At 43.6% G+C, this 14,969-nt stretch overlaps 2 protein-coding genes across 3 annotated transcripts in view; both read left to right on the forward strand.

Annotated features, from left to right (window-relative positions):
* The window catches only part of jmjd6 (jumonji domain containing 6, arginine demethylase and lysine hydroxylase), a 37,287-nt gene extending 31,523 nt beyond the window's left edge, over positions 1-5,764 (forward strand). Inside the window, exons 5-6 of the mRNA XM_056287618.1 lie at positions 961-1,099; positions 2,632-5,764. Coding sequence (XP_056143593.1) covers positions 961-1,099; positions 2,632-2,763 — 271 coding nt within the window. The 3' untranslated portion in view covers positions 2,764-5,764. The remainder of the gene's footprint in view (positions 1-960; positions 1,100-2,631) is intronic.
* Positions 5,765-8,211: 2,447 nt separating this feature from the next.
* si:ch73-366l1.5 (FILIA-N KH-like domain-containing protein) overlaps positions 8,212-14,969 on the forward strand; it is a 32,753-nt gene continuing 25,995 nt past the window's right edge. For both annotated transcript variants that reach the window (XM_056287530.1, XM_056287529.1), the window contains exon 1: positions 8,212-8,724. In XM_056287530.1, coding sequence (XP_056143505.1) covers positions 8,386-8,724 — 339 coding nt within the window. In that variant the 5' untranslated portion in view covers positions 8,212-8,385. The remainder of the gene's footprint in view (positions 8,725-14,969) is intronic.

The following is a 14,969-nucleotide window of genomic DNA, read 5'->3' on the forward strand; positions in this document are numbered from 1 at the left end:
TTTGCTTTCACCTGCTGGAGAGCACTGAAGGAGATGATGGGAATGAAGAGCGACACGGAATTGGCCTGTGCACTAGGGTGTGTTCTGGCAACTGCAGTCGGGAGTCGGGAGCTTCTGGTGTCGTTGGACCGGAGAGGAGGGGCCAACTTTGAATGTTGTGTTTACAAACTGCAACTGACAAATCCTACTAGTTCTACCTTTAATACAGTGGCACTCAGACCCCGGCTTGCATGCGGCTCTTCAATGACTATATTGCAGCTCTATTAAGTCTTGCAATTTTGTTTTTGAACTCTTTTTAACCAAATGTTTCACCAAATATTTTCTGAGACACTTGCAATTGTGACATTCTTCTGATGAATTTGTGGCAGACTAGACACAGAAAAGGTATATTGCTGCCGTCCACATGTCATTTGTAGAACTCCATTAAATGAGCTAATTCCTTATGTAGAGTCCAGTGCAATGGAGAAAATTAATAATAGTTCTTGTTGTATCACAATGTTCTGCGCTGAGTATTGATTTCAATGAATGAGCTGTAACTCCAGATTTCAACTGATCTGCTTGCATGAGGCATCTCTCTGTGTGATAGTTGGTGCATTCCATCAAAGTATGATTCACAATTTCCAGCAGTAATGTTAATGATCCAATTTCCCAATAAGAGCAACCTATGACCCCATGAATGTTGGGTGAGGGGGGCATATTTTTGTAATGTGGCGCTTTCCAAAAAAAAAAATTGTCAATGTGGCTTCTGAGTTGGCCAAGTCTGAATACCGCTGCTTTAATGATATTCATTATATTTATAATTAATGGTTGATGATAATGATTAATGATTTCAACCTCTTGCTGGAAAGAGAATCATCCCTCAAATGGAGGACATGGGTTCTGCGCTTCATGAAAGATTTGATGTTCACTTTTTTCACTTGTGTTGAATTGAATCTCTTATCTCATTCCCACCTCTCTCAGGATTCTGAAGCAGGAGAGGCCCGACATGGCAGCACTGGCAGACAAAGTTGACCTGCAGGAATCCACTGGCATTGCATCTGACAGTTCCAGTGACTCGTCCTCCTCCTCTTCATCCAGCTCATCTGACTCGGACTCTGATGTACGTGCTCTTGTCAATTTAAACACATAACATGCATATACACTGATGAGGGATCAAAGTGTGACCCCCTGCCATATATCAACTGCTGTCTTGTGGCTTACTGTAGGGCTACACAGTGGATACGCACTGGACAGTACGCACAAACCAAGGGAAGTGTCAATAAATATAAATGGTCATAATATATTTCAAGTAGGGACCAAAATGTTGGGATTGAAAGATTGTGGGTGGTAGTAGCAGCTTATTACATGCCTAAGCAGTTTGAGAGTGCAGGCTGTAGTTTAAAGACTTATAGCAAAATGACCTATATTCCCACAGTAGGCACATCCAAAATATTTGCTTTTGCATGTTTTTACAGTGTCTCAGGAGTCAAACATGGAAGTGTCCTGTCTCAGGTTTCCTGACTTTCCTTATCTTAACATTGGCTGGTATTTACAGCAGGGCCCCTCTCTATGGCAAACCGTCCCTCAAGTAAGACATTGATTGAGTTCTTTTAAATGGGCTACATGTAAGAATCTAGCCCCGGCCTGCCCTGTCTCATAATAACATTTTGTACCTCAAGAGGTGATAGTGAGTCACTTTAGCATCCAGTCTGCCCTCAGTCCAACATGAGAGGATGAAGAAGTAGTCTAATAAACCTTGCTATGTCCTCAAAAATTTGTAGCAAACTTTCCAACCTTCTAATCTTGCCTCATCTCAAAACAGAAATGCCAATTGGTTGCAATATGGTGAACCAATTGGTATTTTTTCCAGTTGATCCACTACTGGGTCCATGCGATCTAATTTTACAGTCATCAGTTATAAAAAAAAGTAACTAAGGCAGGGGAGAAAGAGGGGATGACATGACATGCAGCAAAGGGACTAGGCCGGATTCAAACCCAGGCCGCTGCGGTAAGGACCCACCCTTATGTGATACGCGCTCAACCAGGTGAGCCACCGGGGCGCCCCATACAGAGACGTCTTTGACATAACGTCAAAACTGTTATTTCTTCATGTTCCGGTGATAATTTTAGTTAATTTTTTAATGTTTTAAACGGAAATTCTTACATATAGCCCCTTTAAAGGTCATTTTGTTTGAATGTGTATCTACACTAGAGGGCAGCATAGTTACAAGTAGTCTACCAAGGACTCTACCAAGGTTCCACTTCAGAGACGAAGACTGTCCTTTATTTTCATACAACAGATAGAAGACAGAAGAAGGGATAGAAAAAGACATATATTGGAAAGAAAATAACGGCTGCCATTTTAAGATGACCTGTTCCAGAGTCCTTCATGATATATAATGTTGTAAATAGTGTTTATGTATATATAGTGAATACGCACTCACAATATCCAAATACGCACTGTCGCAATAGCCACCTCTATAAAACTCTGTCACGGGACTTTGCTTAACACAGACAAGACAATGGGACAACAGGTGTAAAAGACAGGCAAATGCATCTTCCACTAAGACTGTAATGGTTACATGGGTAAGAATGTTTGTATATGTCTCGTTCTGCCACCATGGCAACCATGTGCATACCCTGTTCCTGCAGGCGGAGTCGGGCTCGGAGGCAGACACCATGTCTCACCGGAGGAAGAAGCGGAGAACTTGTGGCATGGCAGCCAATGGAGACACCACCACCAAGGATGACTGTGTGAGCAAGGAGCGCAGCTCTTCCCGTTGACCCTCCATTTCGTTGCTTCACTCCGCTCACCTCAGTAGAAGAACACGCCCATGGTGGAAATGATTCCTTCACTTAAGCACAGAACAGTTGTTTTCAGTTTGTTTTTGTTTTGTTGTTTTGTTTTCTCTCGTTCTCTTTGTGGTCTGTGAAGGAGTGTGTTTGGTGGCGATGCTGTGTTCTCTGTTAGATAAGACGGCTGGCATCTGGCAGCTGGGGTCAAGATAATGGAGGAGGGTCCTCTTGGGTGTGGGCCTGCCACCACAGTGCTTATTAATATGTGTGACTGTAGCTTGTATAGGAGGGGAGGGAAGATCAGCTGAGCATGACCTAACTGACTGTTGACCTTTTGGGGAAGGAAGTTGATAGTGCGGACCCCTGTTTATTGCAGTTGAGACTTAATCATCTAAATTTTCTCAGAACTGTTAAATTATTTTAAGAAGAAATTGAGAAATGGTTGCATTTAGGGGATTCAAAATCTTGGGAAAGATTTTTAATTTTTCTTTTGAGTTGTCATGACAGTTTAAGGTTTAAACGTGTTGCTAAATTTTACGAAGTCTCACATCCTGTCATGGTAAAAGAGTAATGGCAAAAGGATGCTGCCCTCGTGTCATACTTAGAAATGGAGCCACCATAGAAATATTGTGCTGATGCCAGGGGACATGGCGTAGTGGGTGTCAGTCGAGGTAACGGTTGTGTTTGATGCTGAAAAGTTTACTGACCACACTACAGAAATGGAGGGAAAGTTCCATTGGTAATGCATAGAAATCTTTTTAAAAATGCAGCATTTAGTACAAAAGTTTCTCAGGTTGTCTATTGCATATTGGCATAACCAACACTGTAAATTTACGTCCTTAGCAGTCTTAACTGACCTTCGTTATCAATGAGCTTGGAAGTAAGTGCTCACAATTGTTCACCCACAAAATGCTGCAGTTCCACTGAGAGATAATCTGTATAAAATGCCACTTTTTTATAAAATTCCACTTTTTAATGAGTTGATCTTTTCCTTTTCCATTGTATTACACAAGTCAGTCCCATAAATCCATGCTGGAGTTGAAACTCAACATGGCCAGAGTTAGCCTTGATAAAAGAAGCAGTTAACTGCTATCCACAGAGAATGGATTGGATTCTGACATTTTAATCCTTCGTGTATTTATTTTGTAAGAGCTCCCCTTTGCCAAAGGTGTGTGAAATTTATTCCGTGTGACTGTGAGACAACAGAAAAAAAGGGTTATTCAGTCTCATTAGCTATGCCAGCTATTCACCCAGAAGCTCAGCCTTAAGGAGAATTGGCATAAGCAGCTGCTTTTGTAGATTTGGCTGTACTAAAAAGCTAGAGGTAAATGTCATCTTAAATTTAAGAGCTAAATAACCAATGTTTGTCACTTTGATGTTAAAGGAATTCTGCCCTGCTAATCACATGTGGAGATAAACTGAACGCTGTCGTGCATATTTTAGCATCCTCTGTAGAACAGTGTGCCAAATGCTGCTATGAGATAAACCTCCACAATGTGAGTATGGCAGTTTTGCGAAACTTTGAGTCATATTGATTTTGTACTTCTAAACTCGAAGCATACAATATACATGTGTTGTTCAGGTGAAACATTAGAGGGCACTGCACTCACCAGAATGCATATTTTAAGACGAGTTTTATTGTCCATTTAAGAGAAGAAGTTGTTCAGGACAACATATTCAAGAGTTGGCGTTAGGACAAAGAGAACTGAGAAAAAAGACATTGGTTCAGATTTCAACATTTTTCTACTTTTTGTCTGACATCTCAAACTGATCACGTTCTGGTGAGAATTCAAAATGTTGAACCTGGATTTGTTTTTAGGTTTTTTTCTTTCCTCATTAATTCTTCAGTCAGCTTTCAAATGAAGGCAAATGCTGATTACTCTTCACTGTCAAAATGAGTAATCAACCTCTGATGTTAAGTAGACAGATCTTGCTTGCCTGGCCTTGTTCTTTCATGTTTGCCATCGTAGAGGCAGGTGAATCCTGGCTGTGCTTTAAAAATGGTGTGATCTTAAAACGGTGGGAAAAATACGTCAGTATGTGATTTGCCATATCGGTGTCCGTGTGGTTTAAATGTTGTGTTAACAAAAAGTGCCTATGAAGTACCATTTGACCGTGTTACTGGTCTCAGGGTGTGTTGGTGTGACCGACGGCAGGGGAGGTTCTGTTGTAGAGCTCTGGTCTCTGGTGTTTTCTGTGTTTTGTTTTGTGTTTATTTTAGACCTCTCTTTGCGCACACCTCACTTGAAAGCACTTAGCACTACTGCTGTCCCTGGGGTCCATCACACGGTGCCTTCAATCTGCGTGGGTAATGACCACATTGGGGCTTGTCTCTCTGGTCTTAAGGGTTAGCTGTCTTCTTTTTACAACCCCGTCAACCACCCCCACCCACCCACCTGTCACAAATCATGTGAGCTGGGCTGAGAAGGGGGGGCGGGGTCATCCCAAAATGTTCATTGACCATCACAAGCTCTCAGCGGAGCATACCAATAGGTTACACAAGTGAGAAATCTCCCATCAAATACATGTTAGATGTTCATCTATTTTTGTAAAAAGAGATGCTGGTTTTGAACTTGTGTTTCCAGGAGGAGAGGTGGATAAAAACTACCTTAAAACACGCACGCACGCACGCACGCACGCACGCACGCACGCACGCACACACACACACACACACACACACACACACACACACACACACACACACACACACACACACACACACACACACACACACACACACACACACACACACACACACACACACACACACACACTCACTCACTCACTCACTCACTCTTATGGAAAACCCGACTCCCAGACAGACCTCAGATACAGACCAGTCACACATCAGCATGGATGTTGTGTGTCCAGATCAGCTCAAATGATGACAATATTGAAAATGAGTAACGGAGCCTGTTGAGATTTTGACGCTGAGACACACCTTGATGTTAACCGGATCAAAGTGAATAAAGTAATTTTGTTCAGTAAATAAAATATTTTCGATCACAACATATGTTTTCTTAACTGATCTACTATATGATGCATAATGAAATTGATCATTTGTATTGCCTCCTTTAATGAGTTCAACAAGGGGCTGAAATCTGTTCTCTACTTAACGTGGGCATACACCATTTGTCCTTTGTATATACTTTGATTTATTGCACTCATGTCAAGTGTACATTTTTAAAGAATCATACTGGTGTTTTTGCATGTTTAACTTATTCCTGTCCATTTTCCAAAGCAGCCTTTATAGGGATTTTATGTTGCACGTTTTCACTGCACAGATTTAAAAACCCTAACCATGCATTTACTCCATCCATGTGTTAAAGAAGCTGGTTGGGGAAAGTAGTCCGTGAGGTCAGCTGGTTTACTACGTGGATGAATCAAATACACAGCACTTTTACTCTCTGGAGGCAAACTGAAAGAAAAAAATAATAGCTCATGTAGTGATGGTGGGGCAAATAAAAAGATGAATAATCTATGATCTTTACTCAAGAGATCCTCATTAGGCAGCCAGCTTCCAATATGGGGGACTTCTTTTTTTCAAACCCACTCATTTATACACTGCTCAAAAAAATAAAGGGAACACATAAGCAATGCAATGTAGCTCCAAGTCAATCACACTTTTGAGATATCAACCTGTCCAGTTAGGACGCAACACTGATTTGTGAATCAATTTCACCTGTTGGTAAATTGTCTAATTTCCACCAGGTGGAAATTGGACAATTTGCAAGACAACCCCTATAAAAGGAATGGATTTGCAGGTGGTGGCCACAGACCATTTGCCTGTCCTCATCTTTTCTGGCCGATCTTTGGTTAGTTTTTCATTTTGCTAGTGCCCTCACCACTAGAGGTGGCATGAGGCAGTATCTGCAACCTACAGAAGTTGCTCAGGTAGTGCAGCTCATCCAGGATGGCACATCAATGCGTGCTGTGGCAAGAAGATTTGATGTGTCTCCCAGCACAGTGTCCAGAGCATGGAGGAGGTACCAGGAGACAGGCCAGTACACTAGGAGACGTGGAGGGAGCCGCAGGAGGACAACAACCCCGCAGCAGGACCGCTATCTGGTCCTTTGTGCAAGGAGGAACAGGAGGAGCACTGCCGGAGCCCTACAAAACGACCTTCAACAGGCCACTAATGTGCAGGTTTCTGCTCAAACAGTGAGAAACAGAATGCATGAGGATGGTGTGAGGGCCCGACGTCCACAATTGGGGCCTGTGCTCACAGCCCAACACCGTGCAGCCCGATTGACCTTTGCCAGAGAACATCTTGGTTGGCAGATTCGCCATTGGCGCCCTGTGCTCTTCACAGATGAGAGCAGGTTCACACTGAACACATGTGACAGACGTGAGAGAGTCTGGAGACGCTGTGGAGAACGTTCTGCTGCCTGCAACATCCTCCAGCATGACCGGTTGGCGGTGGGTCAGTGATGGTCTGGGGAGGCATATCCTTGGAGGGCCGCACAGACCTCTACGTGCTAGCCAGAGGTACCATGACTGCCATTAGGTACCGGGATGAGATCCTCAGACCCATTGTCAGACTATATGCTGGTGCAGTGGGCCCTGGGTTCCTGCTCATGCATGACAATGCTCGTCCTCATGTGGCCAGAGTGTGTCAGCAGTTCCTGTATGTCGAGGGCATTGATGCTATGGACTGGCCTGCACGTTCCCCAGACCTGAATCCAATCGAGCACCTCTGGGACATCATGTCTCGTACCATCCGCCAACGCGATGTCGCACCACAGACTGTCCAGGAGTTGACCGATGCCCTGATCCAGGTCTGGGAGGAGATCCCTCAGGAGACCATCCGTCGTCTCATCAGGAGCATGCCCAGACGTTGTAGGGAGTGCATACAGGCACGTGGAGGCCACACACACTACTGAGCCTCATTTTGAATCGTCTTGAAGAATTTCCACAGAAGTTGGATCAGCCTATGTTCTCATTTTCCACTTTGATTTTGAGTATGATTCTGAATCCAGACCTTAATGGGCTAATGATTTTGATTTCCCTTGATCATTCTTAGGTTGTTTTGCTCTAAACATATTCCTCTGTCTAATAAATAGATTTTCAGCTGAAATATTTCATTCATCGAGGTCTATATTGTGTTTTTAGGTGTTCCCTTTATTTTTTTGAGCAGTGTATATTTTCCCAATGAAATACACTACTCTGTGGAATTTACATTAGCTTGCAAGTTTAAAGTCTGCAAATGGATTTTTTACTGACATGAATGGAAACCTATGCTGGATAAACGCATCAAAATTGTACAGTGCTTTCGGAAATGGTCGAGTGTCACGTAAAGTGAATACGCAACATGCAGTGACTGTACCTTGGAAAAGACAATAAAACACCGGTATGGTCCTTTAAAATGGACTGCCTCCACACGTGGGGCAGGTCCGAAGGAACGACGCCCTGTTTAAATAGCTACCCGGTGCGCTCACAGGACTACTCATTTCACTGGACGGAGAGACGAGATGCACCTCGGTCTGAGCTGGACTGCGTCCTGAACGACACCTGGTAGACCCTGCGACGACTTGGACAACGCCACATTAACACAACCAAGCTTCAGCGAAAGTATTTATTCCTCCATAATTGATATTCTTTAATTATAACATGGATCTGGACCCGACTGTCATCATCCCCGCCATCATATTCACGGTTGTGGCCATTTATTTCGCATCCTCGCTGTTGAACAAGAAGACTGAGGCGTCATCCAGAACTAAGACCGCGCCAAAAGTTGACTACGAAGATGAAGTAACCGAATCCAGAACCGCAGGAGTAACGGGGCTTTACGAGCCTAAGGTGGAGCTACCACCGGTGATAGAGCACAAAGCAGTCAACCCAGAAGTTGCCTCCTGTCCCAAAGAGAAGCCCTTTCCCGTGGTGGAGGAGGTAGGACCTGCTGAGAAGCAGGAGCCCGAAATCGTCCCAGTGCGTCAAGCAGAAGTTAAGGTGAGAAGCGGAGCAGCGGCAGGCCTGATTAGGATTTGTTTTTAACCATAACACTGGCGTTTTGTCACGGCCGCTATGCAGCCAAATTTTGTATCCTCAAAAAAAAATGCACCCCATATCAGGAATCGGGGTCACTTGTCGTTTCACTTCATGCGTACATGAAATAAAACGAAACGCCGTTTCCCCCAGCCCACAGCAGTACAACACAAAGCCCAAAACTACAAGAACACGTATATCCAAACTAACACTTCAATCAAAACTACTCTAGTTTGTAATGCGCGGCGTCGCGGGAAATGCTTGTACATTATCTATAAGTTAATCTTGGTCAGGCTGTTACGTGTCTAGTTCAGTTCAGTCAATGGGGGGAATAGCGACAAGTAGATGTCGCCCTCTTTTGTTAATTTTTGTTTAGCTAATTTTAGATTAACACGTTTTTTTCCAGTTGCAGTTCGCCCGCTTTCGGTAAATCTACAAGCGATAAGGGGGGGTTAAAAAAACAAAAACAAAGGGGTGCGGGGCTTTGTTTCCCAAATAGTAGTCTATTTCCGCGGCGCAACGGATATATGGGAATAGTATTGTTTTCTGGTTGCAGAATTTGGCAACACGGCAAGTTTGGTTAATAACATAACAAATTAGCTTGAACCGGTATGCTGTTTAAACACCAGTGCCGATTTAACAACCAGCTTACATCGTGTCGACATCGCTGCTTAACTTCAAACACTACGGGTTTAAAGATGGACGGTACAGTCGAAAACCAGCCAAAGATCCAGAAGAAGAAGAAAACCAGCCAAAGATCCAGAAGAAGAAGAAAACCAGCCAAATGTCCACGGTGTTTCACAGTGGCAGGCCCGTGTGTTCGGCTACGTTTCCCCACCTAATTTCCCCACAAGGTTTAGTATGTCCTTAGAAGTGCTTGTAATCTTTATGTACGCCACTAATGGTTAAGTGATAGCTACTTCATCTCTAAATTCTCTCCACGCCATTGCTGAGAGTTGATCTGGAAAAATGTACTTTTCTAGGAATATCAAACCAGACGGTAGGTCAGTTAAAATACTAGATGGTTTTGGATCCCTTTAGTTTTCATCAAAACCGAGCAGCTGAACATCGCCAGCTTTCATCCCAGCAGTTCTGTACTGCCCCCCACACCTGTTAACCTCAGCAGGACTGAACCTGCCACTGCAGTCTCAAAGGGTCATTTAGTGTTTGACCTGCAACATGTCTCATCTTTCTGAGGTTCTTAGCTTTTCCCTTACCCCTTTTCCACCACAAGCCCCATATGAGGTATTTCAGAGCTCCCTAACTGAAGCAAGAATTTGCCCACCACCAGTATAACATCGGGGTATTTGCATACCACACTGAAAGCAATGGAATACTCCTCTATATATGGTGCCAAAACTATATTTACACATATGTAGCCTGCATGGTGTCACATAACTGAAATCGACCTCTTGTATTACACAAGGGAGAGCTGCCACCAATCCATAGAAGTGGGTGTGACACCAGAGCTCCAGCGCTTGTGATTTTTTTTGCAACACAGGTACATGTTAAAGCCAATGTAAAGCCAATCTATCAGTAATGGAGAAAAGACTTGGGGTTGATAAGCTGGTACGTGTCCCAAGATTAATTGATTGATGTCCATGGTAGTTGAGCAGTATACACTAAACTTGCCTTTTCTTTATGAAGAGGAAAAGAACATGCATTTACGGGGGCTCACCATGATAGATGCAGGGTTCCCACTCTTTTTATCACTGCCCAAGACTTTTTAACGACAACTTCTCATGACTTTTGCTTGGCTATACTAAAAAATGCAACTGATGGCAACCATCAGTGGAAGCCTCAACAGTCTCTAAATGGACTGTGTAACTTTTAGATTGAGTAAAACTGAAAACACAGTATACATTGTTGTGTTGGTCCTCGCCCGTTTTGACAGAGGATGTGTGGGTGTTGGCCAAGTTGAGCTGCGCTCGTGCTGTAGGAATGGACTGAACGTTCATCATATGAATAGGAACTGTCATTGCCAAGTCATGGGTCTACAAGCCATCATAGTGTCACCATTTCCTGTGATTATGTGTGCGATTACTCAGTTTGTCATCATACTTTTTATTACATCTGCCCCCAAATTTCTAACCTCTTGTTGTAATGCCAGAACCAGGTCAGAGTATGCAAAGAACACCTTTAAACTAAGTTAATGTAGTTGTTCCTGGTTTAAACCAGCCTGTAAATATTTGGGCCTCATTCGTACAATTTTTTTTCTTACACATCCATGGCATTTTTTAGCCCTGGAAGTTTGCCTGTCAGTGTAGAACCTGGGTAACCCCTGAATTTAGACACCAACTGGCTAACGCTGATGTCTTTGCACATTAGGGGGTAAGAATTACAAATAACCATCAGGCTTTGCTTCTGTCTGTCAGACAATCTTGAGGGCTAAAGAAATTCCATGGATGTGTAAAAACAAATTTTACATACAAACGATTGATGAATAAGGTCCCTTAGTCTTAACAGGAGTGTCTTTGACTTTGCAGAACCAAATTAAGTGCAGGGGGATGTTTTAATTTTCAGGCAGATGCTGTATTGGTAATACTACTCCAGGGGTCGTCAACCCTGCTCTTGGAGAGCTACCGTCCTGCTGGTTTTCACTCCAGCCCTAATTTAACACATCTGATTCAATTAATCAAGGTCTTGGTAAGTAGGTAATCAGTCAAATCAGGTGTGTTAAATTAGGATTGGCGTGAAAACCGGCAGGCTGGTAGCTCTCCGGGAGCAGGGTTGGTGACCACTGTAACTACTCCTTCAGCCATGGCCCTCTGACGCTCTCCGTCCACCCCAAAGCCTCTCCTCCTTTCCTCCCAGACCATCTGTGCATGCTTAGCGGCTCAGTCACACCCAGTGTCACGTTGATAGTCAGCCCCCTTTATTTGGATTGCACCTGTCTGCTGCTCAGCTCACTCTTTGATCCCTTTTGTTGCATGGGAATCAGGCATGATGCAGCAGTGTTTTGCTGTTGTCTTGGACACAACTTACCAAACACCACGCACACATTTGTGACACTCAGACATCATTGTTACCACTTTGTCTGATGCTAAATCCTCAGTCGCCCCATCTCATCCCCTTTTATTTTCCATCATAGACTCTCATGCTCAGACACTTTAACCATTACAAAAACTGTTGGACTATGATTTATTAAGAGCTGAAGAACTAAACCAGATATTGGTCAATTGATTTTCCTCAATTGCACAGCCATAACTATAAAATCCAACATGGCATTGAACAACGTCTTAAGACAAATACCCACTGTGTCCTAGCATTATTCACATGTCGAACATACATGAAACGCATTCACACAAAAATAGTGGTCCAACATGGACATGATCTTGTGGCCTAAGTAAGGCCCTTACAGGTCATGTATGTCCATATAGTACGCTGAGACCGAATACCTTTTAGGTTTAGCTCACTCAGCAAATTCCAGTTTATACATTTACAGCTATTTTAAGACCCCGCCATGCACCATTCTCCATTGGTGACCTAGCCTAATCTGGTTCCATGACCTTTTGTGTGCTTAACATGTTGTATCTTCCTCTATGTGACATGTTTTACCGCTGGTGACATGTAGTCTCTGTCCATCTTAAAGGGACACTTCACCCCAAGATCAAAAATACACATTTTTCATCTTACCTGTAGTGCTATTTATCCATCTAGATCATTTTGGTTTGAGTTGCTGAGTTTTGGAGATAGCGGCCATAGAGATGTCAGCCTTCTCTCGAATACGCTGGAACTGGGTGGCACTTGGCTTGTGATAAGATAAGATGTGCTTTATTAATCCCCCTGGGGAAATTCATCCTCTGCATTTAACCCATCCTAACACACTGGAAACAGTGGGCAGCTGTGTAGCTAGGAGCAGTGGGCAGCCACCATGTAGCACCCGGGGACCAACTCCAGTTCTTCTTTCCATTGCCTTGGTCAGGGGCACAGACAGGAGTATTAACCTTAACATGGATGTCTTTTTGATGGTGGGAGGAAACCGGAGCACCCAGAGGAAACCCATGCCAACACAGGAGAACATGCAAACTCTATACAGAAAGGACCTGGGATGGCCTGTGGCTCAAACCCAGAACCTTCTTTGCTGTGAGGCAATAGTGCTAACCACTGGGCCACCGTGCCGCCGTTGGGTTGTTCCAAGCACCAAAAAAAATTTAAGAACTATTTTCTTAGACCAAACTACACCTACATGAAACTGCTCACAACAAGGTATGTGGATTATCTTGATGATTTCTGGAAAGAGACGTTGCTGCTGAGTTTTTCAAATGTATTTTTTGGAGCTTTGAGCAACACAAGCCAAGTGCCATCTAGTTCCATTGTATTCAAGAGAAGGCTGACATCTCTGTGGCTGATCTCTCCAAAACTCGGCAACTTGCACCAAAATGATGTCTAGATGGATAAATAGCACTACAAGTAAGAGGAAAAACATGTGTTTTTGATTCTTGAGTGAACTGTCACTTTAACCTTGTGTTCAACTGAGGGGAAAAAGGAGACGGAATAGTGTTGTTGTGCCTCTGATTTTGAGCTTTTGTTTGTATAATTGGGAGGACATGATGAATCTTGCATTATTCATCAGTTAATCAGAACAGAATTAAACATGTGCTGACTTTGCCAAACAGATGAAAGCATTCGAGTGAGATGAAAGACTTGTAAGCGTTTTGGCTCTGAGGCATGCCAGGAGAAAGCGTAGCATTTGTAAGACATACCACCCAGCCTCATTCTCTTTGTGTAACTTCTGCAACTGGCTTTATAGGATCACATGTAAGAACTTCCAGTTTGGAGACGCTACTGTTCTCCCTCTTTTACTGTTTGCAAATGACCAGCTGCAGTTCTAGTTCATTCTATAAACGGAAACGTGTGTGTGCACATGTTTGGTTTGATAGGGAAAGAGGGAAGGTAGAGTTTTTTTTCTTCCTGGTAGCGGTTAATTGGTGATTAAGAGCATCCAGCCCAGAAGTGTTCTTAGGATGCTTATCGAGTTGGTTTTGTACCACTGGCGCAACACATTGTCAACATGCATTCATAACATATCTTCCAAGAGTCACTTGTCCCATAACTGGAAAAATAAACATGACTCATCAAACCTATTTCAAGGCTCTGCGCTTGTTTTGCCATGTATTTTGTTTATAAGAGAGCGGAGGGAGGGAGGGAGGGAGGGAGCGAGAGAGACAGGTCCTCACATTCTTCTTTTCGCTTGTGCCCTGAGAGTTTATTTCACTCCTAACAGAAGTGTGTAATGGAATATGTGAATCTGTACCCCTCTTGGTATTAATCCCCCCCCCCAAAAAAGTCCCATCAGTCCTGGTCTCCACCTCTTTTTAATCTATCTAAACCTCCTTGTGTCTCCCAGTGCCCAGAAGGTTTGCCTGGGCATCTCATTTTAGACTTTGCTTAGAAAACGATGGATCCTAATCATATTCCTCGTTAGGTGGGCAATGCCCCACCCTTCATAAGCAACGGGCACCATCATTGGCACACCAAGGAGGGTGAACTGATACCATCGCTTTCCTTAGCTTGCCTCTATGACTCCCTGTAAAGCAGGATATCCTGGCATTTCTGGTTTTTTTGGTCATGTTGAGGCATACCATTGCCAATAGTTTACCAAAATGAGTCAGGACCAAGGAATGTGTGTGCCCAGTGCCAGATGGAGAAGGCATGAGGGGGTGGGGGGCAGTAGAGGGTGATTTCCTCTACTAAAGGTTACATTGATTTCCACAATGAAAGTTGGCTAACAGCAGCTCTTTGTGTAGCCGACCAGACAGTGACAGAGCCTTTTTAATGGGGAACGTGAATGGCAGATTTCAGTACACTAGGTCTGACAGCACAATAAACCTGTCATGTGTCTTTTTGGTGGGAATCAATTAAGTTGAAACTGTTGCACCACAATGCTGCATGTTATGTCTTGCCAACCAACTTAACAGTCTTGAGTGCAAACGGGTGATTAACTTAATTTATGCAGAAATTATGCCATCTGTGGTTCGAACAGTTTTATGTTCTCAATTTCAGTGTGAACTAAGATTCAGAGCTGAAGGGCTTAACGTCCGGAGCGGACATTGAAGTTGAACCTGGCCTTCTGTCGGTGGCAGTGATGTCCCTGAGGGCGTGATGCCATGGGATCTCGTTCCAGCCTCCCGCCACTGGGACACTGCATCTATTGACTGTTGGCACACAAAGCCAGTCTCTACTGTAATGTGTCTTTGAGCCTGTCT

Source organism: Lampris incognitus, chromosome 10, assembly GCF_029633865.1.
Source record: "Lampris incognitus isolate fLamInc1 chromosome 10, fLamInc1.hap2, whole genome shotgun sequence".
NCBI classification, from domain to species: Eukaryota; Metazoa; Chordata; class Actinopteri; order Lampriformes; family Lampridae; genus Lampris; species Lampris incognitus.